At 40.6% G+C, this 27,473-nt stretch overlaps 1 protein-coding gene across 1 annotated transcript in view; it reads right to left on the reverse strand.

The window, feature by feature from the left end:
* Positions 1-20,801: 20,801 nt before the first annotated feature.
* The window catches only part of LOC115792447 (pannexin-3), a 7,147-nt gene continuing 475 nt past the window's right edge, over positions 20,802-27,473 (reverse strand). The window contains 5 exon segments of the mRNA XM_030746983.1: positions 20,802-21,216; positions 21,218-21,914; positions 22,314-22,528; positions 22,871-23,013; positions 27,255-27,447. Of these exon segments, the coding sequence (XP_030602843.1) occupies positions 21,070-21,216; positions 21,218-21,914; positions 22,314-22,528; positions 22,871-23,013; positions 27,255-27,438 (1,386 nt within the window). The 5' untranslated portion in view covers positions 27,439-27,447 and the 3' untranslated portion in view covers positions 20,802-21,069.

The raw sequence follows: 27,473 nt of genomic DNA on the forward strand, positions 1-27,473 counted from the left end.
AACTGTAAATATCATAACCTTTTTAGATTTTTGGCTTATTCTCATGTCACAAAACCTAAAGCAAGACATGAAGGCAAAATGTCAATATTTTAAATACTTGGATAAAATTTTTAGGGACAGATAAAAAGACATTTTGTTGTGTTGTTATTTGTCGTCAGTTCTCTGAGATCAGTTTTACTCAGCAGAAACCTTCCCAGTCCTTACATTTACCCAGACCTTAAAATAACACTGAAATGTGGTTAAAAAGAAGACAGTGATAACCCGTTATGTCTACATTGCGTTGAAGAGTGAGAGAACATGTTTCTCCTTTTCCTTCCTCTACACACTCGTCAAACAACCACCAGATTTGGACCCAGACAGTTCTTGCTGTACCACCACCGTGCTGCCCTAGTATATGAAAACAATGCATTTGTCCAGAGGCCCTTACAAGTAAGCTCATCATGCAGCATACTATGAGACATAACCCTATAAAATATAAAACAGTTTACATGTAGGTACACTGTATATAAGTAGTGTAAATCTGGGCAGCCAGATTTAGGTCAGAAAATGTGGATGTTTGTTGTCTGATGCTCAGGTCCTAACCACCCATCATCCTACAAAGATGTTATAAAGCTGGATACAAGCGGGAGGAGTGGCGAACCAGTTCTGAATTTGTTTACAGACAGCTCAATAGTACTTGTTTTTATTTTTGCTGATAACGACGATACAGAACCAATACTGTCTTTTCCTGTCTTAAACAATTAAGCTGTTTTTAAGCAGATCTTGAGCCCAGAGAAAATTAGTGCATCCAGCAGCTTAAGATGCACAATAAATGGAATGCAAACAATGGAGGTATAAATTATACAAACTAATAATACTAATAATACCGACTAACAAGCTATACCAACTATACAAACTATACTATCATACAAACTATAGTAAGCTGTGCAGGGCCTAAGGGCTCTGACAACAAGGAAAACAAAACAAAAGTCGTAGTGCAGTATACATATACGAATGTGCAGAGGCAGACGTGCAAACAATGCAGAAATTGAATTAAATTTTGCTATTTTGAGGCAAAAAATCATTCTAAAATCCACCAAAGCAAAGTTTGACAGGATAAATAAAGTCTATGATATTTGGTTTAAAGATCCTGTTCCTGTTAGCTCAGGTTGTTTTATTTAGAGATGTACGGCTGAGATTGTGTGGACATGTGCAGAGAAGGAAGAGTGAGTATACTGGACAAAGGATGTTGGTTATGAAACTGCCAGGCAAAGGAGGGCATGCAGAGGGTTGGTGTGACAGAGGAGGATGCTGGGGGTAGGGGGAGATGCAGCCAGATGATCCACTGTGGAAACCTCTGAAGGAAGTAACCAAAAGAAGAAGATTGGAGATTGCCAATTCAGCACGTAGGCCAGGAACTATAAATGTAAGTGTGTTCCACTCCAGAAGATTAGACAATAGCCAAAGGTAGTGAGCAGCCATGGACTATACTAATAATACATAATATAAATATAAATATAAATATAATAACAGACATTATCATTGTCATGCCGTTAACCTTGTTTGTTCTCTCTGATGTGCTTCTTTTCCGTACTATTTCCACCTCCCAGCAGGTAGGGGCAACCTCCCCTGAGCCCCCTGAGTACTGCTGAAGGTATCGTTCTGTTAACAGGGAGTTCTTCCTCCCTGCTGTCACCAAGTGCTGCTCACAGGTGACTGTCGAGGTTCTTCCTCTAATATTGTAGGGTTTTTACCTTACAACAAACACATTTCCACTTTTGTCTTGTTTGGGGGTTTAAACTGTGTTTTTCTAGCCAAATAAATCCCAAACTTTGCTTTTGTGGTTCAGACAATGATTTTACAAATTTGTAATTTTCCTTGAAATTTTTGGAAAAGTAAGGAGATCACTAACAGAGGTAGAAATCACCCTCTGGGGCAGCTTTAGCCTAGAAACAAAAGTTTTAGTGCCATCACTCTATGGACTGGAGTTTATTTACTTAGTATATCTTTACATTTAAATGATGTAATTTTACAAATATATTTACCAGCATTAGAAAAACATTTTTAATGTAATTCTGTAATATATTAATATGGATATAATATGTATAATAGGAACATAATTGGGTAATTGCAGAGATGATAGATCTACTGTACTCACAGGCACAAACTGACAGTGCAGAGTAAAAGTTGGCTGGAAAGTAAAGGAGAGCTGCAAACTTTTCTCAATCAGCAGTTTCAGGTTGTTCTACGCTGTGAACTCAGAAAGAGGGTCAGTCTGAGCTGTGTATAATTATCCTTGATACCAGGATCTAATGTTAAAATAAGACTAAAATTAATTTAAAAAGTGAAATGCATATATCTGCAGAGGAATAAGTTAAATATTGAAGGGGATAAATTATATAACATAGCTCAGTTATGTTTTCTGTCACAGCACATTATGTTTTTCTAGCCATGCTGCTATTCACTGTCAGCAGTACAGTGTGTGGCATTGAAGGACAACGGAGGGCGAGCATATCTCCTAGTGAAAGCAGAGTCTGCCATTTGGCATTTCAGTGTTTGGTGTGCACAGCCACCATTCATCTGACATGACCTCTGCACATATTTCCATGAGGAATTTTGTAATGATTTGTGTGTCATGGAGTCTTAAAAGTCATATTTATTACTTTATAAACTTCCAGCTTTGCCCAAATATCTCAGCTGGCATGTTCAGAAAATCCTGTCAGAAATAAATATCAAATCACTCGAACGTTGATGTAAAATTCACCGAGTTCTAATGGTTTTAATTGTGGGCAGACCTCTTGACTCAATAACTTATAATGGCAGATGATCTTCAGACCTCTGGGAAATATGTCATTCAAGGCTTACAGATATTTTCCTTTTGGTGATATCTTAATTTTTCCTCTACCCATAGACAGGCATTTTGGGTTTAGAATGAAATATATAAATATCTGAAGTGTTTTTAATGAAATTTTGTCAATTATTCACATTTCCTACAGGATAAACCTTCTTTTAAATGAGCTTGGTACCAGTATTTAAGGTCCCTAGGCTTGACTTTGATTAGAACATGATATATTTTAATGTCTTTGGCGATCCCCGGACTTGTTTCCACTGCAAAATTAACATTTGTGATTCACTGATGGACTGCATTGAAATTTGGTATTAAAAGTAAAAGATGCCTTCTGATGATCCGTTCTAGCACAGACCGGTGCCGCCTCCTGCTTCAGGAGATATCTGTGCTATAAAAGGAGAAATCCCCTTACATTTCCTTTAGTGGCACCATGAGGTTCGTGGCCTCACATCCAAATAAGGGCAAAAAAAATGTGTAAGTTATTACCAAATGTTAGCATGGCACCATGCTGATGGTAAATGTAATGCAGTGCACAGAAAATGATAGCACAGATGTAGCAGAGCTCATATTATTGCTCCAAAGTGTTTCAAAGAGAAAGCACCTGCGTGCATATCACTGATTACTGCCTTACACACACAAACCCATCCGCTGCATTACTGCACAGTTTTAATTCGAGCTCATGTCTGGAAATCTTGTGTTTTTTGTCAGTCTGAGTATTTAACCTTCGTTGTTAAAGCCATGCCATGGTCCCAGCTCATGGCCCAGTGATTTGTGTTTTTTGGTTTCTGAAGATTTTTATTGTTAAATTTCTTCAGTTGTTTTTCTTGTTTTGCATTTGATTTTGATGATTGTGGGTTTTGGAGTTCAGAGTTTTGCATTTTTGAGTATTTAGTTTTCTATTACAGTGTTTAGTGGGTTTTTTTTTCATCCCTGTGTGTCAGCCCTGCTTTTTGTCATGTTTAGTTAATTCCAGTTTGTTTTTTTTTTGCCAGCTCTTGTCTCGTTTCACATTGTGTTTAGTTGTGCTTCCTGTGTTTCCTTCACAGGCTGGTTATGAAGCTGTTTCCACTTGTCTTGTTTCCTTGGTGTGTATATATTGTCTGTGTCTCTCCTTGTCCTTTGTCAGTGTCTCCCTGCCTGCTGTGTGCGTTTCCTGTTCCCTACACAAACTTTGAGTTATAATCCTCAGTTTGCGGCTCTGACCTCCAGAGTATTTAGAAGTCAGATGTTTTGCCTGCAATAAAGCTACGTTTAAGCTCCTGTCCTGTGAGTCCTGCCTTGGGATCCTCTCCTGCCTGCCACACAGCGCATTACATGACAAGCCATGAATGACAGGATTTTTGAAGGTGAATGAAACTATAGGAGTTCCATCCCAACAAAAAGAAAAAGCTTCTTTTTCAACAAGGGCACAAGTTAAACAACAAACATGCCGCCTGCATTTCTGCACACATGCCTCTGCCTTAATCTTTCCTGGATTGTTTTCCTATCCAGGAGTTTTTGGATTCAAGTTGTTTCTTCCTATATGGAAATAATACACTCTGCTCTGTTGTTATCTCTAACAAAAACTATACACAATGCACCTGGATAATGTTAATGAATAAATCAAAACATTGGGGATCTCAGAATGGACCTGCTCTGACCTTTGTGAAATTAAATCCTGCAGGGTGATACTTTACTTGAGCATATATTTATAGCCCAGTGGGTAACAGCAGGGCATGCATCCCATAATAATTAAAAAAACTAAATTCAGACATTCTTTTCTAAATCTATTTTATTGCTGCAGAAATGCAGAAACAGCACGGTGCATGCATGCATTTCTTCAGGAGTCAAAGTGTTTGTAATTCATGTATCATTTTTGTTAGTTGAATAAACTGTGAATTTAGCAGAGAGCTCTGGGAAAAAATATCCAACTACAGTGGAAGAGCAAATGTTAATTTCACACACAAAGAGCAGGGAAACAAATCATTTCACTCAATTCAAGCTGAATTATTTATTTAAGCATTCTGTTTTTAATATTGGGTTTTGCAGATTTAATTAGTTTGATAAGGACTTTGTTAATTTGGAGATATGATGTGTTTAAGCAACACATAATATCTCCAAATTAACAGCACTTGTTGAGAGAAGCTACAGATCTTGGTGAGTTATGAAGAAATGAAAGCACATATTCCAGTTTAATGGTTTATTTGCCTGTGAATAGATCCAAAGTTGCTATGTTGACTTTCAAAGTGGCACCAAGTTGAGAGAAAGAGCGAAAACCCTCAAGTACTTCCATAAATGTGACGGAATAAATTCATTTTATTAATTAAGTGTAGAGGTTTAGAGTTCAATTTTTGGAGGTTAGCATAACATTCTACCAAGTATTTCATAACTTACTCTCTTCAGAACGTCTTTACCTTTGCTGGTGTATATTCACGTGAGATTTTTGTAATTTCTTTCCGACTTTTCAGTTTATTTCAAGTCGACTGAAAATCTGTGCTTTGATTGCTGCGCAGGCATTCCTAATGCGAAAGCTTTCAAACAAGCAGAGAATCCACCAATTAAAGAGACAGCAGAGGTTAGTGTGATTTGTTTGGGCAGCGTGTCTCTACAGATCTGAAAGCCTGGGGTCATCCCACATTCTGACTACAATAACGGAAAGTCTGACAGAGAAAAGCCGGCGTTTGTTCTTTCTGAAGTTCCAAAATGACAAATCAGCATTGCTAATGGATTTTTCACCCAGCTCTTCAAAGAAACCTCCTGCTAGATATAACACAGCGTGGTCAACAGTTCCCGAAGTCTGTCCTCAGCAGTCTCTGGAAAACTGCAGTGCGTTACACAGGAGTGTCTAAAAGAAAGAGTCAACTATTTTCTGTTCTTTATAAATGAGGGGTTTGATCCCAACATGAGCACACAGTAATCATCAAAGCAGACAAACAAGACTGAACCAAATGTTTCTCTGCATTGCATAGGGGCTCAGGAGGTAGAGCAGGTCACCTACTGATCGGAAGGTTGGCGGTTTGATTCCTGGCTGCTCCGGGCTGCATGTCAAAGTATCCTTGGGCAAGACTGGGCAACCCCAAGTTGCTCTCCGACGCAAGCATCGGAGTATGAATGCGTGTGAATGTTAGACAGTAAGCACTTAGCTTAGATACTCATGGAAGTGCTTGTATGAATGAGTAAATGTAAACGTGTTGTATAAGCGCTCTGAGTGCTCAGACAGAGTAGAAAAGTGCTATATAAGAACTAGTCAATTTACCATTGTGGGCTACAAGGAGGCAGGGTTAGACTGTGAGGGGACATTACAAACATCATAATATGCCACTTTATGTGAATCTAACAAACTAAGAAATTTGTCCAACTGAACAATCCTACTGATGAAAGAACCCATGTAAGAGTTCATAAAAAGAACATTTAGGAGTATTTCCACTTTAAATCTTTTAATTCAGTTCAGTTCAGTTTAGCTTACCTTTCAGACAGAAATCCAACGATCCGACAGTCCACCACAGGCAAGCACGAAACAGCAGTGGGGAGAAAAAACTTTTAAGAGGAAAAAACTTCAGGTTTAGGGGGGTAGCCATCTCCTCTGGCCGGCCGGGGTGAAAAGAAAAGGACAAAAGACAAACTCTAAGAGAGGAAAGACAAGCTAATGATATGCAACTGTAACATATGCATGCACGGGGGAGTGAGAAGAGGTAGTCAGTGACAGGGCATCACAGGTCATGCTACTGTGGTGGTGCTCCCTAGGGGTCAACAGACTCTTTGAATCAGTGTCCAGATTGTGAGTGTGTTGTTTCATAGAAATGAAATAAGGTAATTATAAATAAATGACACTGATCTGATCGTTGAATCAGAAAACTGTTGAATAGGTCACATTGGAAGGAAAAGGCACGCACCTTGTCATTTAGGGTGAGAGACTTGATGGGATTTTGGGCACAGCCACAATCTCAGGTAGGCCTTCACTGGGTAAAATCCAATGTCAAATAGAAAGTGTTTATTTATTTATTTCCTGCAGGAGCAAAAGTGTTTTATGTGGTGAAAAAAGCAACTGTTGTCACCTTGGCAGAGAAGATAGAGAACTGAAAGGCAGCCACAAAAAACTCCTCAGAACAAATGACAGAGATTCAGGCTTATCCTGTTAGAAAGGGACCATATCAAAGCCAAAAGCAAACACCTGCATTCCTGTCTCAAAGATTAAATAAATAAAACTTTCCAAAATGACAGTTTTTTTTCTCTTAGGCTGCTAGCATCCACTCATTTGCAGACTGCAGTCCATTTTAATGGCTTTATTATTGCTTTCAGTTCAACATATTTATTTTCAGTTTTCTGTGTCTTCTACTAAAATAATTATTTATTTCTCTCTATCACCCAAAATGAATTACCTTCACATTTAATGAGTGAGGTTCTTTGAAGAAAGGAGACTTGAAGCCTGTTCCGTGAGACTCACAGAGGAGAAGAACTTGAACTGAGGCTGGATTTCAGGGTTGAACTCAGACTTCTGTTGGCTTAATTTCTGTGACTCTCCTTGACTTCATAAGCTGTTCTAAAAACAGAAGAAAAGTGATTTTTCATACTGTTGGAAAATGTGATTACATGATAATTAGAGCAAAACATTATTCTCATTAATGACAGGGACTGAGCCTTTCAGTTCAGGACATTTATATGCACGGGCCCCACAATCAGTGGCATCAAATTCATAAACGCCTCTGTCATTTCCCCATCAGCCTTTGTGGATTTACAAAGAGCACACAAAGGCAAACGCAGTCTGTTAGCTTTCTAACAAATTGATGCCTGCAATCATCTTGGCGTCCACTGTGTTTAACTGCCATGATATGCCACTTAGAACAATATTTACAAGTAAAAAAATGATTGTACAGCTCCACACTGAGTCTCACACACGGACCAATAAGATGAATGTGGACAATCTCGTTGTCTCTCTGTGGAGTGGACAGTCATCTTGGATTCATCTGACAACTGGAATTGCCTGAAATGGCAATGCCAAACAATTCTGCCTTCTATGAAATTCACAGTAGACATGGATGGTCTTTTCCTGGAAAAAGAAATACTGGAAAAAGAAATCGGCAGATTCCTTTGTTAAAAAAAATAGGGTGGGGGTGGGGACTATAAGTCATGCTTATAGACTATTGATTGAGATTAATGCCCAGGCTTATGGGAATGAGCTCTAAAACAATACCCCATTACATCTGTTAATTGATCATTTGAAAAATCTATACCAGTTCTTCCCCCAGGCAAGAATTAATGTCTCCATGGACCATAATTCATTAACTCCTTGGCAAACTAGTTGGCATTTTTTTCAGGACTGAAAAATTAAAATGTATGAGGGGGAAATCTCCACCTCCAACAAAGCTGTTACAAAAAGTCAGTGGACTTCCTGCTGTTTGACATTGCCACCCTGATTACCCAGCTTCTCCAGCTTCATCACAACCAGTGACATTAGGGTTAAAGGTGAATGACAGGCTGGGAGAAAACGCAGTTATGAGTTGCTGTTGCTGGTCTCGCTGATAACCATACATTAGTTTTATTCTTCATGATTAAACTTTGTACAAAATACAATAATCAGTATCGCAATAGAAAAAAAATGTAAAATAGTGTCAACGTTCGGGTTCGAGGCAGAATTCTTCGTGGATGTGGATCCAGTTCAGGCAAATTTAACTTGCATAGATTTTTGCATTTTCAAGGCGGTGATCACATTTAAAATGTAGGTCACATCCTCTGGGAGTGCTGAAAAACATGCCAAAGACCCGGCAAGTGATATTACGTTACCATAGAAAAAAGTCAATCTTGTCTGTCTGTGTTGATGGTGAAGTGAGTTCAAAAGTTCAAAGACTCCACTGTATGTTCTTTTGCTCCTAACTTGTATTTTAGCTCCCATTAAAGCTCACTTGCTAAGGGAAGGGCAGACAGGAGGACAGCCAGGCCGTATGTTACTAAAGAGAATGAGTTCAAGTGTCCTCATTTGGCAGGAGGCGGACACTGACGTCTGCAGGCAGCAGTGACATTGGTAGCACCACATCCTGCAGACTCAAAGGTCTTCTGAAATCTGAAAGCAGATTACACACTTTAGTCATCAGAAGCGATCGACGCAGGCTCCATATCAGAAGTGGACTCTAATAAATGTGTGTTAAAGTTAATAAGTAAAGATGTTCAGTAGGACTATAATTAACTAATTTATCTTGTGGATCTTGTCGAGCTCATATGTGTCACGGATTGCTTCTAATTCAGCTTTGGTGTTGTCATATTTAAAGAGGGAGTGTGAAGAGGAAGGGGCGAGGGGGTCCTTGTCGGTCTCCTTCCAAGGCACAAAGACGGCTGAGACTGACGTGAAGGACAAAGCAGACTGAGCAGCAGAGAAAAACTAGTTCTGCCAATAGTACTCGAAAATAACACTAGCAGACTGTGAGAACCATGTGCTCAGACTTTATGTTGCATCCAAGCAGCTGACATCCAAACTGATTTGCCAGCCTCGTCTGAGGTGCTGAATTGCAAATCGACCAACGCGAAGTAATCTTTTTATGAGAAGAGAACACGAGGCCAACTGACCAGAATGGCTGAGAGAACAGACGACTTCCAAAATAGCACATTTGCCTTTCAACTTTTCTTGTCTTTTACTTTAAATTAATAACTTTGCAGTCAAATAATGTGCGTTGTTTGGTGATTTTTCTCAATTATAATGCGTAGCGTAACAGTTCAGCTTTATTTAAGTGATTATTATAAGTGTCATTTAACAGTTGAAGGTGCTGTTGCTTTTTCTTCAAAAATCTTTAGGTGGGTGGGAAATCCTAAAGGAACCTCCACATAATGCGGGATCCAAGCTTCAGATGGGTGACAGTCATTTTAATGTTGTACCTGAACAGTGTATAGAAGGCTTTATTCTAAGCATTGCATACTAATGAAGTCAGAATAAATCCTCCAATTTGTTTATTAATTTTGTCCAGCAAAGCAAAGTTTCACAGTGTGATTCTCTGCAAGTAAGCACAAAGAAAAAGCCTTTCTCAGAATACCACAGCTATATGAAAGAATGAAAGGATTATGATGAAGATAACAAGGAAAATATTTTAAAATCAATGAAGAAAACTGGATTTTGAAATGTTTACTGAATGCAGTAAAAATGTTGGATAAAGTTTTGTGAGAATGTAGAGTTGATATAAAATGTTAAAATGAGAGTACAGATGATTCTTTTTGAGACAGATGTGCTGCATTGTAGAGAGACATTAAATACAGTATGAAAGATTTCTTATAGCTGTTGGGGGGGGGTTATTAAAAAATACATCCATCCGTCCAGAGACCTTTTTGGCTCTAACTCATTCTGGCCCCTTTTATGAGGTCACTTTGCCCTTTTCCACTGACACGGTGCCGGTTCCAAGTGCTCGAACCGTTTTTCCACTGCGCACTCGCTCGGTGCTCGGCCAAAAAAACGGTTCCATTCCAGCACTGTAAGCTAGCTGGTCTGGAACCAAGGAACATGTGATGCAAGCGGCAGAAGGGCGTGGCTCTGCCATCTCAACATAAAGTTTGTACTGCAAGGTGTGTATTACATGAGAAAAGCGATGCATGAGCAGGAATTAGGTTGGGCCCTAAGGCTAAACATGTTACTTTGTATCAGTTCATAACAGATAAAAGGAAGGAAAGCGCATACTTATCATCTCTCTCGTAATCGCTGTCTGTGACTCTCCCTCTGTGCCGCACACAGATGTTGAAGTAGCTTTTTTGTTGTTCTCAGCACAAGAAATAAAGTTTGCAAAAGGGGAGCGTGCTCTGCCACACTTGTGCCCACACCCGCTTACGTAAAGCACAGTGGAAACGCAGGCTCATTTTTAAGGGGTTTTTCGGTTCCTTGGAGCCGAAACCAGCACTGGCACCATGTCAGTGGAAACATGGTAACAGTGACCTTTAACTTTAATCTTCATCCCCCAGAATCTGTTAAGTTCAACTGTTACCGGCACTGCCCTTGTGCCGGTAACAGTTGAACACTTGTGTTAATATCAGATTATAAAACTATAAGATACTCACTTTGCTGTGAGTTAGTGTGTTAGTGCTTAACTGTATTTACCTGCAGATTATATGGCAAACTACTGAGAGTTTTTGTGTCTTTTTAGTTTCACTCCAGTCCACAGACATCACTTTAATGTGATTGCAGTGTATGGAGTCATTAAAGGAGCGAATACGCTCACTTTCCTGGCTCCAGAAAAGGAGCTTGGCTGGCTGTTTATCTATGTTCATACTCAGGGAGTACAACACACAGAGAGAACAGTACAACAATGCTTGAAGAAAAGATTCTGTCAGACGCAAAGGATGACCAGAAACATAAACTGTGTTTGACGAAGTGCCACATGGTGCCAGTTTGAGGTTCAATCAAGAAAATTCCCATCCTTGTTGCCAGTCGTTTCCTGTTTACAGTCACTTGATAAATAAGCTGAGTTGACTACAAGTCAAGGGAACGTTATCACCAAAACAGAATGTGACAAGGAACAGATGAGAGAGGCAGTAAACATCACCTGGAATGCCTATAAAACCTATAAGCTTAAGCCCACAAATCTAAGTGCTGCATAGTATCAAATAAATACCACACAATGAATATATACAGCTGAAATTTGGGGACTCTGCTCTGGTTCTCTCTCTCTCTCTTTTTCCACTTTTTCCTTTTTTTTTGTCTCCCTCAAGCACTGAATTTGGAAGTGTTGTGCTAAGGAGGAACCTAAGCAGGTTCACCTCCATGCACCTTGTGGGTGGCTGAAGTGGGTTGTCTACCGATCAGAAGGTCGGTGGTTCAATCCCCGAGGTACTCCAGTCTGCATGTCAAAGTATCATTGGTCAAGATACTGAATTCCAAGTTGCCGTGATGCAGCCATGTGAGTGAGTGTGTGAATGTTAGATAAGGTGTCAAGTGCTTTGAGTAGAAATGTACCAGTGTGTTTATCACTTACCTGTGGATGAGGGGCAAAAGCCTTAAATATTGCTTCCTTTTGAATTGTACTACAGACTGGTTTGTTAGAAATGATCATCAGATAAATGAAATGTTCTTGCCAACACAAGAAGACTGTTGAATGACAAGTATGTGGTGAAAGGTCATAATTCTAAAATTCAATTAATTAAAGCCTGTTTATGAATAGGAAAAATAAATACATAAAAACTTTAGTTACTTATTTGACTTCGGTCATTGTCATTTAATTGTTCTGTTTCTCACTATCACAATGCGTCATAGGCCCAATGTCAGTCTGGCCCCTACACCTTCTTCATGTCCACTCTCACTCCCTTTGAGCCTTATCATCCAAACCAAGTAGCCTTAAGTGAAATTAGGCTATAAATCATCATCAAATCATCAAAATAACATTTTTCTTCTATCTTCTTCAGCGTTTCAAGTAACATTCTGCTGCAGCCTCTGATGAGTCACTCCAGGCCACCTGAATGTAATCTAAGTACTGTTTCAACGGAAGGATACACCTGAGGGAAATCTGACCACTGGTACAAAGGAAATAACATGGTTAGTGCCACTGATCTCCTTTGGTTAAATTACTGACTTAGACATTTCCTCTTAGTTGTGCATCTCACCCAAAAATGACTCCATGTGTAGTTTGTGGCTTTTAGTAAAGGCCTGTATATATATATATATATATATATATATATATATATATATATATATATATATATATATATATATATATATATATATATATATATATATATATATATATATATATATATATATATATATAATTTTATTTAGCTTTTTGAAGTTCTCCTTTAAATTAAAAATTTGCAATTACCCTTTGAAATGAACCACAACTTTTAACTCATACTCTAGGTTATAAAGTGCTCTTAAAAATTGTACATATGCAGCATCACTGAAGCCTTTAATGGCCTTTTATCCCCTGATGTGTTTCAATGATTGCTTGGAACAATGAATGCTGCGGCCTGTCTGCTGAGCTTGGATAAACATAAATACACCTACATGAATTGATGTACACACACACACATACACACACACACACGCACACACACACACACACACCTCTCCTCTGACTACTCACACATGAAACAGATGGGACAGAACATTTCCATCAGTTTTCTTCTACAGCAAGTCATCAGTCAACATGGATCACTCAGCTGCATCGGGTAGACTGTAATATTTAAAGTATATACTTAGGTTGTACAGTGATTGAAATCCACACCATATCACCTGCTCCCCATAGAGAAAAAAAGCTTTCCACATGTAGCTGGTATCAGGTATCATGGGCCTACTCTTTAATAGAGATCAAAATTTTAAAATTATTATTCAAATACACTAATAAGGAATTAAATTAAAAGGCTGATCAAAGTCTGCTTGAAGTGACCTGAAAAAGACAAAGTGAACAGAAGCATGTATAATACAGGAAATCAGTGATTGGTTTGACATAATGGCACAAACACAGAACCCTGTGTTTCCACTGTGCACTCTGCGCTCTTTGATTATTTTGGTTTTGCTCTTGCCCGCTGACACCACTGGACACCACTGCTAATTGAATTTGTAGCTACAAGGCAGAAGTCAAACTGTTTCCAACTGCTCGATTCATGCAAATGCGTTTAGACCTTTGAAAATCATCTGTCTTTAAACAGAGCACATCTGACAGATTGTGTGATATGTAAGGAGCTGGAGAAAAATGTACCTGACTCAGTGTGAGCAGCTACATAATAGGCACATAAAGGCTGAACAGGTCTGATATGAGCATTGCTGTGGTTTATTCTGTTGAGTGTCTTTGATGTTTTGTAGCATTTTTTTGTATGTGCAGTGTTTAAATTAGTAATTGGCAATATTTACAGTTTCATAAATCCATACTGATTCTGTGAAATCTGGCACTTCTGCATGCACTACAAATTGGATCCAGATTTCTCTTGACAGCTCCTTCCTGAAGGGAAGGTTTTGATCATCACTTCGTATATCAGTGTAAACATTTAGACATACTGGCAGTTGAAGATAAAGTGGTAAGTACTGATGTTGATGGTTATTTAATCACAATCAATACTGTTTGTGTAAGAGTGAGAATCAAATAAGTTGCATTGCTGTTGCTGGTAAATGAACCTTAGATAAAGTTAGATAACTGGTGTGGTAATATCTAAGAGAAATTCCAGTGAATCTGGTGGATTGATTGGACCTACTGACTAAGTTTCAGTAGTGATCTGGTTTAGAAACATTTCTAGCTGCAGTTATTAACCCCTTAACTGGCAGCAAAAAAATCACCTGACAAAAACTACATAACGCCTTCTGGTTATTATTGGCTCTGAACAACCCATTTCATAGCCTATTAATCGGCTGCGTCTGGTCCGCGGGCCGAATGAAGTGCATTTATATGGCAGGCTAGACCCGCCCATTTTGACTGACACCTCATTCGGCCAATAATGTTAAGAAATGGGTTTCCCAGAGCCAATAATACTCAGAGGGCGTCACGTAGCTTTGTCAGGTGATTTGGTGCAGCCAGTTACATGATTGGCCGAATGACGTGTCAATAAAAATGGGAGGGTCTAGCCTGCCATATAAAAGGGACTACAAACGGCCCGTCACCGGGCCCTTGCCAGTTAAGGGGCTACACTAAAAGAAGTCGATTTCCAAGCGTAGTTCTTTATGTGCACATTTCTCAAGGTATTCATCACACCATCAAAACTAAAAATTAAAACAAAAAAACTGAACATCAGCAGTGGCAGTATGCAGACAGCAAACAACACTGATATCATCAGCTGCTTTAGGTGTGTGTGTGTGTGTGCGCGCGCGCATGTGTTGTTTTAGCACTTGCAGTTGAAATGTTGAAGTTTGTTCTCTTCTCTTCTCAAGCTGCTTATTTCGAAATATGTAAATTACTGAATGAATAAATCAGCTGCAGAGCTGCGGTGTGCGCTGGCTGTGCTCTGTTTCTGCGCAACTGGAGTAGAGAACAGATATATCTCCACTTTTCAGAACACTATCAGTGACAGGGGCTGACAGCACTGACTGAAATACAATGTAAGCCCTCCCCCACACCGCTTTTTCTGTGTCATTCTACATCCTTACCTGCTGACAGCTGTACTTGACTTTGACACCTGAGGTAAGCAGCTTGCCAGTGAGTCAGGAGCGAAGAAAGTGAGTCACAATGGCATTCAGCAGGCTTGGTGTTCAGTCTCATTTACACATTAAATCCTGTATGGTAGTATTCGCAAATGAAACATTTTACAATTTTTAGAAAAACAAATCAAGAAATGACAGTATTTCTGCTGTAGCCTGCCTTTTTCAACTATTTATTTTATTTTTTAAGGTTGGCAGGATGGTGCTATAGTGTGTCTTCCATGAATATATATTTACTTGCTAAATAAAAGTGCCAGAAGTGGGAGACTGACAGACAGATTGGCACAGAGTCTGTAGTCATGCAAATGGTGTACACTCCTGTCAATAGCAGATCACAGACACCGGCTGCAGAAATGAGCTTCCTCTGCACATTTAAAAAAAACACAATATTTTTCACTTTCTCTAAAGCACCATCTTGAGCGATATCACCTATTTTGTCATGTATTTGTCAGCATACATTTATATATCCATGAGGCCAAACCGAGGAGGGGAAAAAAAGCACATCACACTCCAGGCAGTGATGTCTTATCTGGGTCATGGTGGTGTGATTAGAAAAAACCTCCACCAGAACAGTAGAAGTGAAAAGGTTGTCACTGAATATTTTTATATGAAAGGCAAAATGTGTTTGAAAACCAAAGTGTCCTTCACATGGACAGTGAATACATGAGCAGCCTCCAGGGTGACCAAAGGCAGCGATCATTTGTGAGAGACCTGGTTTAGGTACGACTGTCTTTTGCTTGTGGTTCCCTGTCTAGTGACCTTGCAGGTTTAGAGACAAGGTTCATACCCCTGGGCAGTTAATCCATTTTTTCATCTTGAACAACAGTTTCTATTTCATAGAAATTAATCTTTAAATCTGCTTTAAATCCAAAGTTAGTCTTTGTCGTAATCGACTGGTGAAAACGTGATAATAATACGAACAATAATAACAACTCTGGAATATATATTGTGAGCTAAGTAAATTATTAAATAAGATTATGCATGTTCTCATTATACTGTAGCTCCTGAAGTTTAAAGACCAGCTGTTAGCCAGTATGGCTGGACAAAAAAATAAATGCCACTCACTTCAAACTCTCTGAAGTGAAACCTGAGAAAAAAAGACACAGATTGGTCTCTTGGAAGACGGATGCATGCTTGAAAGGAAGCTTGTGAGTCAAATGCAGAGTGAACATTTACACTGCCCTCTGATCGGCTCTCCAATCTGAGAGGGGTCAATGAGGACTGTTGACAATTTGGCCTTTTGAGGCCAAATTGTGTGCTTTGTCTTCAGTGAGGCTATCACATTTAATTTAAGGTTTTGTCTTAATTAAATGGCCACTGAGAGGTGAGCTACAGCAGATCAATTGTGTCATGAACAGAAGGTCACCTCAGCTCTGCTTAAAAGTTAACTATCAGCCCCATTCTGCATGCTGTAGCCTCTTGAGACTCACTTTAAATTTCGCAAGTATTTAATCTATTGGCAAGACCCTGACTTCTGCAGTCAGCAATCTAAAACCACACCTGACACAGGCTGTTTTATGAAGCTACAAGGGAAAAGCAAAAAATATATCCATCCATCCATCCATCCATTCTTTTTCTGCTTATCCTGTTCAGGGTGGGGGGGGGGGGGGGGGGATCAGCCAGGTTTGATTCAAACCCAGACCTTCTAGCTGTGAGGCAACAGTGCTAACCACATATATAAATTAAAATTCCCCACTTTTCCTCCTCCCAGCTTGGGTCCTCTGTCAGAGGTCTGGGAGTTTGAGGGTGCTGCACAGTATTGTAGCTGTTACGAGGACTGTGCTCTTCTTGACAGATCTCAGATGTCATTCTCGTATCCACTTAGCCTTGTCCCAGTAGCCCACTTCTCATCAGTATCTCCTGGTTCCTCAACCTCTTATAAAAAAATAAATAAATTAAAAAAACTTCCCTATTAGTCCTGTGGACAGTTGTCGTCCTCTTCCAAGCTCGGGTCCTCTACCAGAGGCCTGGGAGCTTGAGGGTCCTGCACAGTATCTTAGATGTTCCCAGGACTGCGCTCTTCTGGACAGAGAGCTCCGATGTTGCTCCTGGAATCTGCTGGAGCCGCTCTCCCAGCTTGGGGTCACTGCCCCGAGTGTTCCGATTACCACGGGACCACTGTTACCTTCACCTTCCACATTCTCTCTAGCTCTTCTCGCAGGCCTCGGTATTTATCGAGCTTCTCGTGTTCCTTCTTCCTAATGTTGCCTCACTTATTGCTACATCTGTCATGGCCTTCTTCATCTGTTTGTCCATCACTACGATGTCCGGTTGGTTAGCAATTACCAGTTTGTCCGTCTGTATCTGGAAGGCCCACAGCTCGGTCATTCTCAACCACCCTTGGGGGCGTGTCCCATTTTGACCTTGGGGCTTCCAGGCCATACTCGGCATACTCAGAACAGATATTCCTGTAAAATATGCCAGCCACTTGGTTATGATGTTCCATGTATGCCCTGCATGCTAGCATCTTGCACCCTGCTGTTATGTGCTGGATTGTCTCAGGGGCATCTCTGCACAGACTGCTCCTGGGGTCCTGCCTGGTGTGGTAGACCCCAGCCTCTATTGATCTTGTAATTAGAGCTTGTTCCTGTGCTGACATGATTAGTGCCTCTGTGCTGTCTGTCAGTCCAGCTCTGTCCAGCCATTGGTACGATTTCAATATCAGCCACTTCTTCTATCAGCTGGTGGTACATGCCGTGCAGAAGCCTCTCCTTCCATGATGGTTCCTGTTCTTGCTCCTTTTCTTTCTTGAGTTTCTTCTACCTGAGGTACTCACTAAGCATGCTCATGGAGTCTTGTCTTGATGTCAGTGGCTTCTATCTTCTCCTTTGTCCAGCTTAATATTCCAGCAGGGTATCTGATGACCAACAGGGCGTAAGTGTTGATTGCCAGGATCTTGTGAGAGGGGAAAAATGGGAGCAATATGGTTACATGTGGGACATGTAGTTAGCTCACTTGGAGTCTGGTAATGAATACTTGAGAGGGAGGAGGCTGTTTGAGGGCAGGCTGTTACCAGGCGGATCCCTGGTGTTAGTGGCAGAGTGTGGGCAGAGAGGTGGGAATCCAAAGCAGAGACTGTAGTGGAGCAACAACAAGTCTCAAGGCCATGAGGACCTGAATCCGGCAGTGAAGAGGCAGGTGAGTGTTGCAGGTAAAACCACAGAGAAACAGGAATAGGAGCTGAAGAAGCCACGGGAAAGAGGGGTTACAGCCCTGGTAAAACAGAATGCAGGAATAACATGGAGCCAGTTTTACCACTGCAGTGGCTGAGATGAACTGGCAGAGACTGTCAGACACAGCCAGAGTTCAATAAACAGTCCTTGATGAGATGATGACCAGCAGGTGTGCAAAGAGCTACCTGTAGCAGAAACCACTAAAACACACCAAAGCCTGCCCAGATCCTGCATACATTACAGGAACAAGACGAACAAAATAACTGGATGTTCTCATCAGTTGAGTCAGTAGATTTCTCATACAGTGTTGAAACAAAGAAGGCTAAAGAACACTGGATTGTCAAACAGCACAAATTAAATCACCAAACATCTTGCCACTATGCTGTGTGCTGCATAACAGTTATATAATTATGATATTGCCTTAGCATTGTTTGTATCCAGGCAGGCAGAAGGACAGGGGAGAGCAGGCTGAGGATGACTGCGATGTCTTATTTCACACAATCAAATCCTTCTTTAAAATGTGAATATTATAAAGAGCAATTTGGGGAACAGACTGAAAACATTGGTAGCTGCTGTCCAGCCTGCTGACATAGCTGAACTCAGTGAAGATTGCCAGCAATTTCTTGATTCCAAAAGGCATTTCACACAGCAACAGCAGCGTCCTCACTGCCTGGGAAATTGGCTGCAGCACAAAAGCTTTTACAGTTTCTGGCAGAGGAGTCTGGACTTGGTCTGATAAGGCTGATGTTCATGAGAGTGTATTCTCTTTTGTTTTGATTATAGGAATTATAAATATCAGCAGTGACCCCACTTATGATGTGGCCCTAAATTAATATACTGCAGCCATCAAAACAATGTGGGCAGCCTAGTTTCAGCATGACTCAATGGTGCCCTCAAGTGGCCTGAGCCAGACAGTTGCACCAGAAACAACTATTACTGTATACCGTCACAGACAGCCGATACTTACAGGTTTTCCTTTGTCTTAATCTTTGAATAGTGTCTGTTGTCATTCAAAATGTACACTTGAGAACATTAATTTATATCATTCACTCGCCTGTTTCCTGCTCTGTGCCAGATGGAGGATGGAATATATCACGCATGGCTGTTGATGACAAGAAAAGTCTTCAGGTATTCTTTAAGGGTTCAGAGCAGAGCAGCTTTCAGATATACAGCAAGAATATCTGAAAGCTGAAAAGTGTCTCGACTATAAAGTGCTCCGTGTTCCGTGACTTTCTGCTTCAAAGATAAAGAAGGAAAGATATTACATTTCTGCAGTCATCCTGAAACACACACACACACACACACTGTTTATAATTGGACTTACAAAGAGGGCGCTTGTTCATTATAAGTCTCAGATCTGCATTGCATTCCTGTTGTACACCAATGGCCCCCATTACCCACCCGACAACTTCCCTGCCTTTGTGTCTTTGACTATGTCAAAATAATTGCATGCTTTACTCCGTGGATAATTCAGTGTTGTGCCACAGCAGTGAGTCTGAGCTTGTTCAATAGAACCGGCAGTCAAGGTGAGGCAAGTGTTTTTGTTTCTTCCCTCCTCTTTTGTTCCTTTGTTTCCTCTTCCATCCTTCCACCCAGCTGGGATGGATTTTGGTCGCTCTGAAGCACACAGATAATGCTGAATGATGCTGATCAAGCACCTATTGGTAATTAATTAACAGTTAAACATTTATTGCAAACAGTTGGATCAAAGACAACTCGGGGTCAACTAATGACTGTGCTGAAATGCTGAAAGCTTTTTTGTGCCTTATTCTAATAAATATAAGTCTGCAAACTTAAATAAGATGCCTGTAAGAAGTGGTGCAGTGTAATTTAAAATCTAATTGCATTTTATTAATTTTATACATTCAGATTTACATTTCAAAGTAATTAACTGTGACCTTAATGAGATTCATTTGTGTGTGTTTAGCATTCGTTACAAGTGTAAGGATAATTTGTGCACAGAGAAAGCAGAACAGAGCTGTGTAAAACAAAAATAAAAGCACTTTAAAAGACGAGTGGCTCTGTGCCAGCCTTAAATGAATTGTTGAGTTTGACTTTGTGATGTAGTACACTGGAAGCTCTTTGATCAATGTAAAATGCAAAAATGGAACCTTATGGGGTTTGATTATGATAGAAAACACAACTAATTAAAAACAGTATTTATTTATTTTGAAATACACAGAATACAAGTGTCTGCAATTCACAGAAAACAAAACATAACAACAAGAGAAGAGAATATATAAAATAAAATATTCAGTAAGCTCCGAAGCTGCATCCATAGCTGCCACGAATGTGTTCTTGTGTCTCTTAGTGGAAATAATGTCCCATGTGTACTGTATACTTCTGGAATTCAGATTTCTCACAAATGTCACGCTGACAAAAAGTGTTCACTTGCACGTTGTCCTTTAGTACTTCAGTCGCCCGCACTGAGAGACACAAAGAAATTCTATGGTAGACACAGATGCCCAGCTGTGGAAAACTGACAAATCCAGCTCCACTGACATTTACAGCCAGAACATTTTGCCCTATAATTCTAAAAGAGGCTTTTTTTGTTTTCCGCCCACCCCTCCACCCTCCCGTCCCCCTTGTTATCATATTGATTCAGTCCATAGGAGGCCTAGTAATGACTAAATGGTGCAGTCTCCTTCAACTCATGGTACCCCTGGTGGTTTGGCTCTGTAAAAAGACAGAGAGGGCAGTTAGGGCTAGGAAGTACCACAAATCTATCTCTTCTACATTATCCAGTGCTTTTAAAAGACTCTTTTAGAAATGTAGGTGCTCTGGTGTGGTTACTTACAGAAAGAAAAAAAAGCACTGCAGTTTAAAACAATACAGAGAAAATATTGTCACTGCTTTTAGTTGCCACTGCTTATCAAACTGCTTCCTCAAATCCTTTTGGGGATGACCTTCATTTGTATGCAAGGTGCACTGCTAATGCCACCCTACTGTATATGTGAAGCATTTGCTTTTCACTTTCAGAACCTGTGTCTCTAGTCTGGAGGTCACTTAATAATTTTCTGTACATCCCAAATGATGTAGACAAAAATAGCCACTAGCAGAAGGCGTTTGAGTGTGTAGATAAGTGTTACGGTACCGAGTCTCATATTCTCCTCCACCAGAGGCCTCTTCTCACTGCAGTTCACCACTCTTTCCCTGTGCTGCTCCCAGAATAGTCATGATGTCCACTAAGTTGAGTTTCCCTTCCTCCTTGGCCTCGTCAATTTCCTCAGCAAGCTCCATTGCAGCTTCTTCACGCTCCTCCATTTCTTCTTGGGTCAGCATTGCATGTAAGCCCTGCTGTGTAGTGGTGTTACCCACCTGTGGGGGTGCCAGAGAACACAAAGCCCTCACCTGCCCATAGGACTTCAACTGAGCTATGTTGGCACGCAAGAAGAGCAACAGGACATTGAGATCGTTCAGTGGGCAGCCTAGCCGGCGTCTGTTGATGAGATCCAGCGCTGGGAGAACCTCATATACAGAGATGAAGGTGGTATCCCACACAAAGAGTCGAAGGAGGCTGAAGAGGACGATAGGTGCCAATAGGACATAGATGGCACCGTTGGCAACACTTATTACCTGAAAGACTAACTGTCCAATCATTTTACACTGAACCAATTCAGGGACCCAGTCCTGGTTGCGCAGCATGCCTGTGCGGACAAAGCAGCTGAACTCATCCTGCAGGAAGGCAGACAGATGGAAGTAGGCGAGGTAAAGGCAGGCAGCGGTCATGAAGGTCAGGAGGAGGAAGCCCCGTAAAAAAAGCATGCTAACCAGAAAGTAAGAGTTTTGTTTGCACTGCATGTATCTCTCCAGTAGGGGGTACTCAAAGTATCGCTTCTTCTTGGCCCTGTAATCAGACAAGTAGAACAAACTCAGCATCGTATCCATGTTCATACTGCTACAAACATCCCCAGCTGGGAGCTGCCCAACACAACCACAATGTTCTACTTTTGGCTCCTAGGAGCTGCCCACCACAACACCAACAACACTGAGACTGTTGGAAGTTAAGAGCTTTGCCTAAGGGTATAGGAAGGGTAGCTGCACAGAGAGAGGAAGATAATGCTCTTAACTTTTCTAGTTTATCAAGAGAGTTCAACAGACCGCATAACATCACTTCTGTAAGTTCTCATTGGCAGATCATTTTTATTTGCTGCAGCAATGACCCAGGTTTTATCTTGGACATTCATTCAACAAGACGTGGGGGCTACAAACTAACAGTCCCTTACTGTACTTATAGATCCCTTACCTCTGTAGCTCAGCCTGAAATGTGAGGGGGTTCTTGGTGTTCTGGCCTATATCCAGAATGTTTTGGGCCAGTCGGACCGAGCGGTTGTATGACTTGTCTAGTTCGTCAATTATGAAGAGCAGGTCTGAGCCCAGTGTGGGCATGACGAGCTGGCGCCAGATCAGAGCCGGGAGGTACATCAGCACAGCCATGGCCAGAAGAGAGTAAGGGAACATCTGGATACACAATGAGAGAACAGACAGGAGGAATCGATGGAGAAGAAAAGACAAAATAATAGAGGTAAAAGAAAAAAACTGTCACAAATTCAGCTTTGGTTTTTAACTCAGTATTGCAAAATGAGGAAGCGTGAAATGTGGTTTACAACTTCTCCCCTGGCCTTAAATGTCAGTTGCGATGGCTCTGAATAGTTTGTAAATGTTTTTGAGAAAAGAAAAAGGAAAAAACAGGTTCTTTGCTCAGTAACTGACATTTTTGACTCAAGTTTTGCAAAGGTTTTAGCAGTTTATCTAAGTAGGAACAACAAATCAAGAGGGCTTGATCAGAAACTTTGAACTCACTTTGTGTACCCAGAGAGAGCGCTCCTCAAAGTTCCCATCAGCGTCAAACTCATGATGCATGAGGGAGTCCCAGCAGTATGTGTCTACGTAGCCGGCCTGCTTCACGGTGAAGTTGCTGGGAGGGAAACAGCTGATCTGAGGCCCTGCAATATGGAGATTTCTTTATGCAACCTCAGTTGATCCTGTTTTGTCAATACGCCTGTAAGCAATTGCACAGTAGCAGCCTCTCACACACGCATACTGTTCTCAGCCCTGGAGGTCCATTAACAGACACATGCAGTACATCTGAGCTTCTGCATGCCCTTTTCCTTTCACTGGAACAGATTTTTCTCTGTAGAAATCATATGTTTCCAAATGGAAACCTGGCATTTAAAAAAAACCCTGGGTGACTGTGTTCCAAAATTGTGCTCCCCCACCTTATATTTAGTTCACCTTGATATTACCACATTTAGTCCAACCACAACCATCTGTCATTTCATAAGGGTGCTCCACCCTCAAACAGAGAACCAGAGTTGGAACACATGAAGAATGTGCCCCACCTACTTGAGAGCCCTGCAAGAGAAAGAGTCTGTGTTTTACCCTCGCACCCTCCACACTTCCCCTGCGCTCTGTAAGTAGAAGCATGCTGCCACTAATCTGCTGCCAGGGTGTCATTTTTCAGACCACTGTGGTCCAATTGTGAGCCCGAGCTAAATATTAACATTATCTAGATATTTAAAAAATATGAGGAGAGAGCTTATATTGACCGACTGACACTGAACTGAAATTAAACATCTGTTGTCTGTGCTACTCAGTGTTTATAATGATGATGATGATCATTATTATTATTATTAAGGGCCAGTAGGTTTGAATATCTTTTTTTCCCCCTTAATAAATTGAATCATTGTTTAAAAACTGCATTTATATTTACTCAGTTTTTTTTTTTGTCTAATATTAAAATTTGTTTGCTGAGCTGAAACATGTTAGTGTGACAAATATGCAAAAAACTAAGAAATCAAGAATATAAATCAAGCAAATACTTTTTGTTATATGTACACTCACAGTGGCCACTTTGTTAGGTCCACCTGTTCAACTGCTTGTTACAGCAAAATGCTAATCAGCCAGTCACACTGCACATTGCTTGGTGCATTGGTAGACATGGTCAAGACAGCCTCCTAAAGTTCAGGAAGTAAGGTGATGGATGGAGGTGATGGAAGTGACTTCAAATGTGGTTGCTTTTGCCAGATGGTCTTGTATTTGAAAAAAATTGCTGATCTAACAGGATTTTCCTGCACAGTCATCTCCAGGGTTTACAGAAAGGGTCAGAAAAAGAGAAAATATCCAGTGAGCGGCAGTTCTCTGGGTGAAAATGGCTTGATGATGCCAGAAGGAGAATGGCTGATTGGAAGGTAACAGTAACTCTGTGACAACCAGTGGTAAACACCACTTGATTAGTGACCTTGTCAATCCCTTTATGACCACAGTGTACCCATCCTCTGATAGATACAATGGGCAAATCACAAAGCAAATCATTTCAAAGTGGTTTCCTGAACATAACAGTGAGTTCACTGTACTCAAATGGCCTCCACAGTCAATCCATTGGAGCACTTTTGGGATATCATGGAATGAAAGATTCACATCATTGATGCACCGTCAACAAATCTGCAGCAACTGCTGTCAATTCAAAATGGATCAAATTCTCTGAGGAATGTTTCCAGCACCTTTGTTTTATCTATACCATAAAAAAATTAAAGCATTTCTAAAGTAGATCCAACTTAAATACTAACAAAGTGTCTAGTGAGTGTATACATATACAGTATATGCAGAGAGAGAGAGAGAGAGGTGACATATATGTCCTCCAGTGTGCCTTTCCAATCTAAACTACAGCTGAGCATTTGTTTGTCTTTTACCTGAAATCAGGTTTAGGATAAAGGCAGGTGTATGCTTAGAACTGAAGGCTTGGTTTAAGAATCTATCCCAATAACTTGTTATTGTCAGGGTTAGGGGGTCTTGATTACAATAATACACAGATTGTATTATTGTGCTGTAGTCCAGTGTTTTAACAAGCCTTCCATCCATCCTCACCCTGACTGTTCAAAAAGGAAGAGGCTGAAATGACCTGCAGATGTTTGTTGGTTTGTTTGTTTGTTTGTAATAGGAGTTTACACTTTACATGCTGCTGTCTAACTAGATCATGAGCGCTACACAAACACATTGATACAGTTAAAGTTTCAGTGAGTGCTGCATTATAATGCTAACAGTTGTTAACTAACCATGCCACTGATGGTTAGTGCAGCTTGCTGAGGAAATTCATCTTCTTCTGGTTCCCTGGTGAAAACATGTGTGGGAACGTGCTGCCAAATCTTCCTAAATAAAAACAACAGCACATGCCTTCTCATGAAGTCTTGTAAAATATTTTTCCCTTCAGTTCGCCACCTCTGCAAGCCATTTGGCAAAGTGAAGGAGTCGAAATTCTGCCAATGCTTCTATCGCCTCCTTCCAATCCTCAATTAACACTGGCAGATCGTCCCTACGTTTGCGCCTTGTACAAGAATTCTTGGCTGAGAGTCCAGGCGCAAGTAAACCAGACTCCAGACAGCAGTGCAATCAAGCACTGTTGTGAAACTGACAAGCCAGCAGATAGGCAGCCAAAATACATCAGTTCAGCTGCGAATCTCAGCACCATGTCATGTCCTACACCCACTATCATCCCCAGCCCCTCCTCTGGTTATCAACATATCCTCTCATTTGACTTAAATAGAGGGGAGCCGCCACAGAAGAACTTCGCCTTGTAATTACAAGCTTGCCACCGTTAGTGAACACTGCTCTCAATCATCCCCTGTGGCAATTAATATCAGGAGCATCAGGCTGATTGCAGAACAGCTCTGTAGAAAAGACATTTAGCTGAAGGTCAAGGGAGTCAGTCTCTACAGCGATTCACTTGTGGACCTGCCAAGTATATTTAGGATTGTCAACTGTCTGTTTTTGTTGTTAAGAATGACCAGGGGCACACTGTTTGTGTGCTTGTTTCACTTAAATCATGCTTTTTTCTTTCTTTTCCTGCTGACAGCAGAAGAAAAAGCAGCAGAATCAATAAAGTGCTGAATGTAGTTTCAAGACATTTGTTATTTTGTGCTTTCAGTAATTTCATGCTGTCGTGTCAGTATTGCATAATAGATCCTGTGGTATCCAGTGTGCTGGGGGGTCTTAATGGAGTCTTCCTTTTATCATAGACGTTTAAGTGTTTCCTGTCCTTGAAAGCAGCCGTGTAATTACAGCTTTCATTGTTACAGCTCTTTATATTTATAGGAGATTTAAATGCAGGTTGGTCACAAAAACATCAGCAGACTACATATGTACATGTTGGATAGCAGGCGGGGTTTTCCGCTGGTTCAGTCACCTTATTTTACTCAGTCAGAAGCGTACTGTAGATAAACTGCTGCGTGGAGTTTGAGACCTTTTTTGTGTTGGTATGTGAACACTGTGTTGTTTATCTGTTGTGCTAAGGAGATTTTTTTTATTTCATTGGACACCCATTATCTTTCACCACAGCAGTCTTAGTGTGGTCAGCAGTTTGTAAATACAGAGCAAGTATAAAAGCATCAGTATGTATATAAACAACAAATGAAGTTTTTCTAATATATTTATTGGCTTATTTTATTTTATTTTGAAAATCACTGTATTACCGGCACAGATGAATGCGTACTCTGGAGTTACTTTTGACACGTGTATGTATTTGATGTGTGTATGTATTTGCAGCTGATCAGAACCCCAGGCTCTTTGTAAGCAGAAATAAAGCATCATGAAATTGACCTTCCACACAGAACCAGGACAGCCTGATCTCACTGACTCTGACTGACAGCTTTAGCGGGGGGAGCAGCTACTGTCTGCCTTTAAAAGTAGATGTTGTTTCAGGATTTACTCCCTCTTGTTCTGTAATTACCAGTCTCATTGTCCCAGCTCGTTATATTTAAGTAGGGGATGATGTGATATGGAATACAAGCCTGTTAAGTAACAGCAGAGATACAAAACATGCTTTCAACTTAGTTTTGAAATTAAACACATAGGGAGTTAACACATAAGCTATTACCTTTACCTTTGAGACTTTTGAGATTAGTTTATAGTTTATAGAGCAGCAACAATATTAAGTGTATGTATTTTAGTATGTATTCAACTAAAAGCTGTTGAGCAAGTAAATAAAAAGAAATTTAAGCACAAACATACAAGATTATTATACAGAGGAGACTAATAGCAAAGTGGAATCAAGGACCACAAAAGCCGACGTGAGCACGAAGGAAAAAGAGCTCTGCTATTCATGAGGGTGTAATTAAGGTCAAAAGCAAACGGAATACAAAACAAATGTCCTGACACAGTTTGAACAAAGAACCGAGACAGAGCTGCTCACCGAGGGAGATCTCGCGGGCGAAGGCCAGGCACACCAGCATCAGCGGGAGGCCCACAGACACAAATTTGATGACCTTGTCGAGAGGAAGCTCCAGTTCCAGGTGGTTAATACGGTGCAGCCCAGAGTCATCCCGCAACAGGGCATCAGATAGCATGGCCTTGGCCGCTGCCTGAGCGATGGACATCTTTAACACCTAAGCAATAAGAAAAAGGTTTCTAT

Source organism: Archocentrus centrarchus, chromosome 14 (genome assembly GCF_007364275.1).
Source record: "Archocentrus centrarchus isolate MPI-CPG fArcCen1 chromosome 14, fArcCen1, whole genome shotgun sequence".
Taxonomy (NCBI): Eukaryota; Metazoa; Chordata; class Actinopteri; order Cichliformes; family Cichlidae; genus Archocentrus; species Archocentrus centrarchus.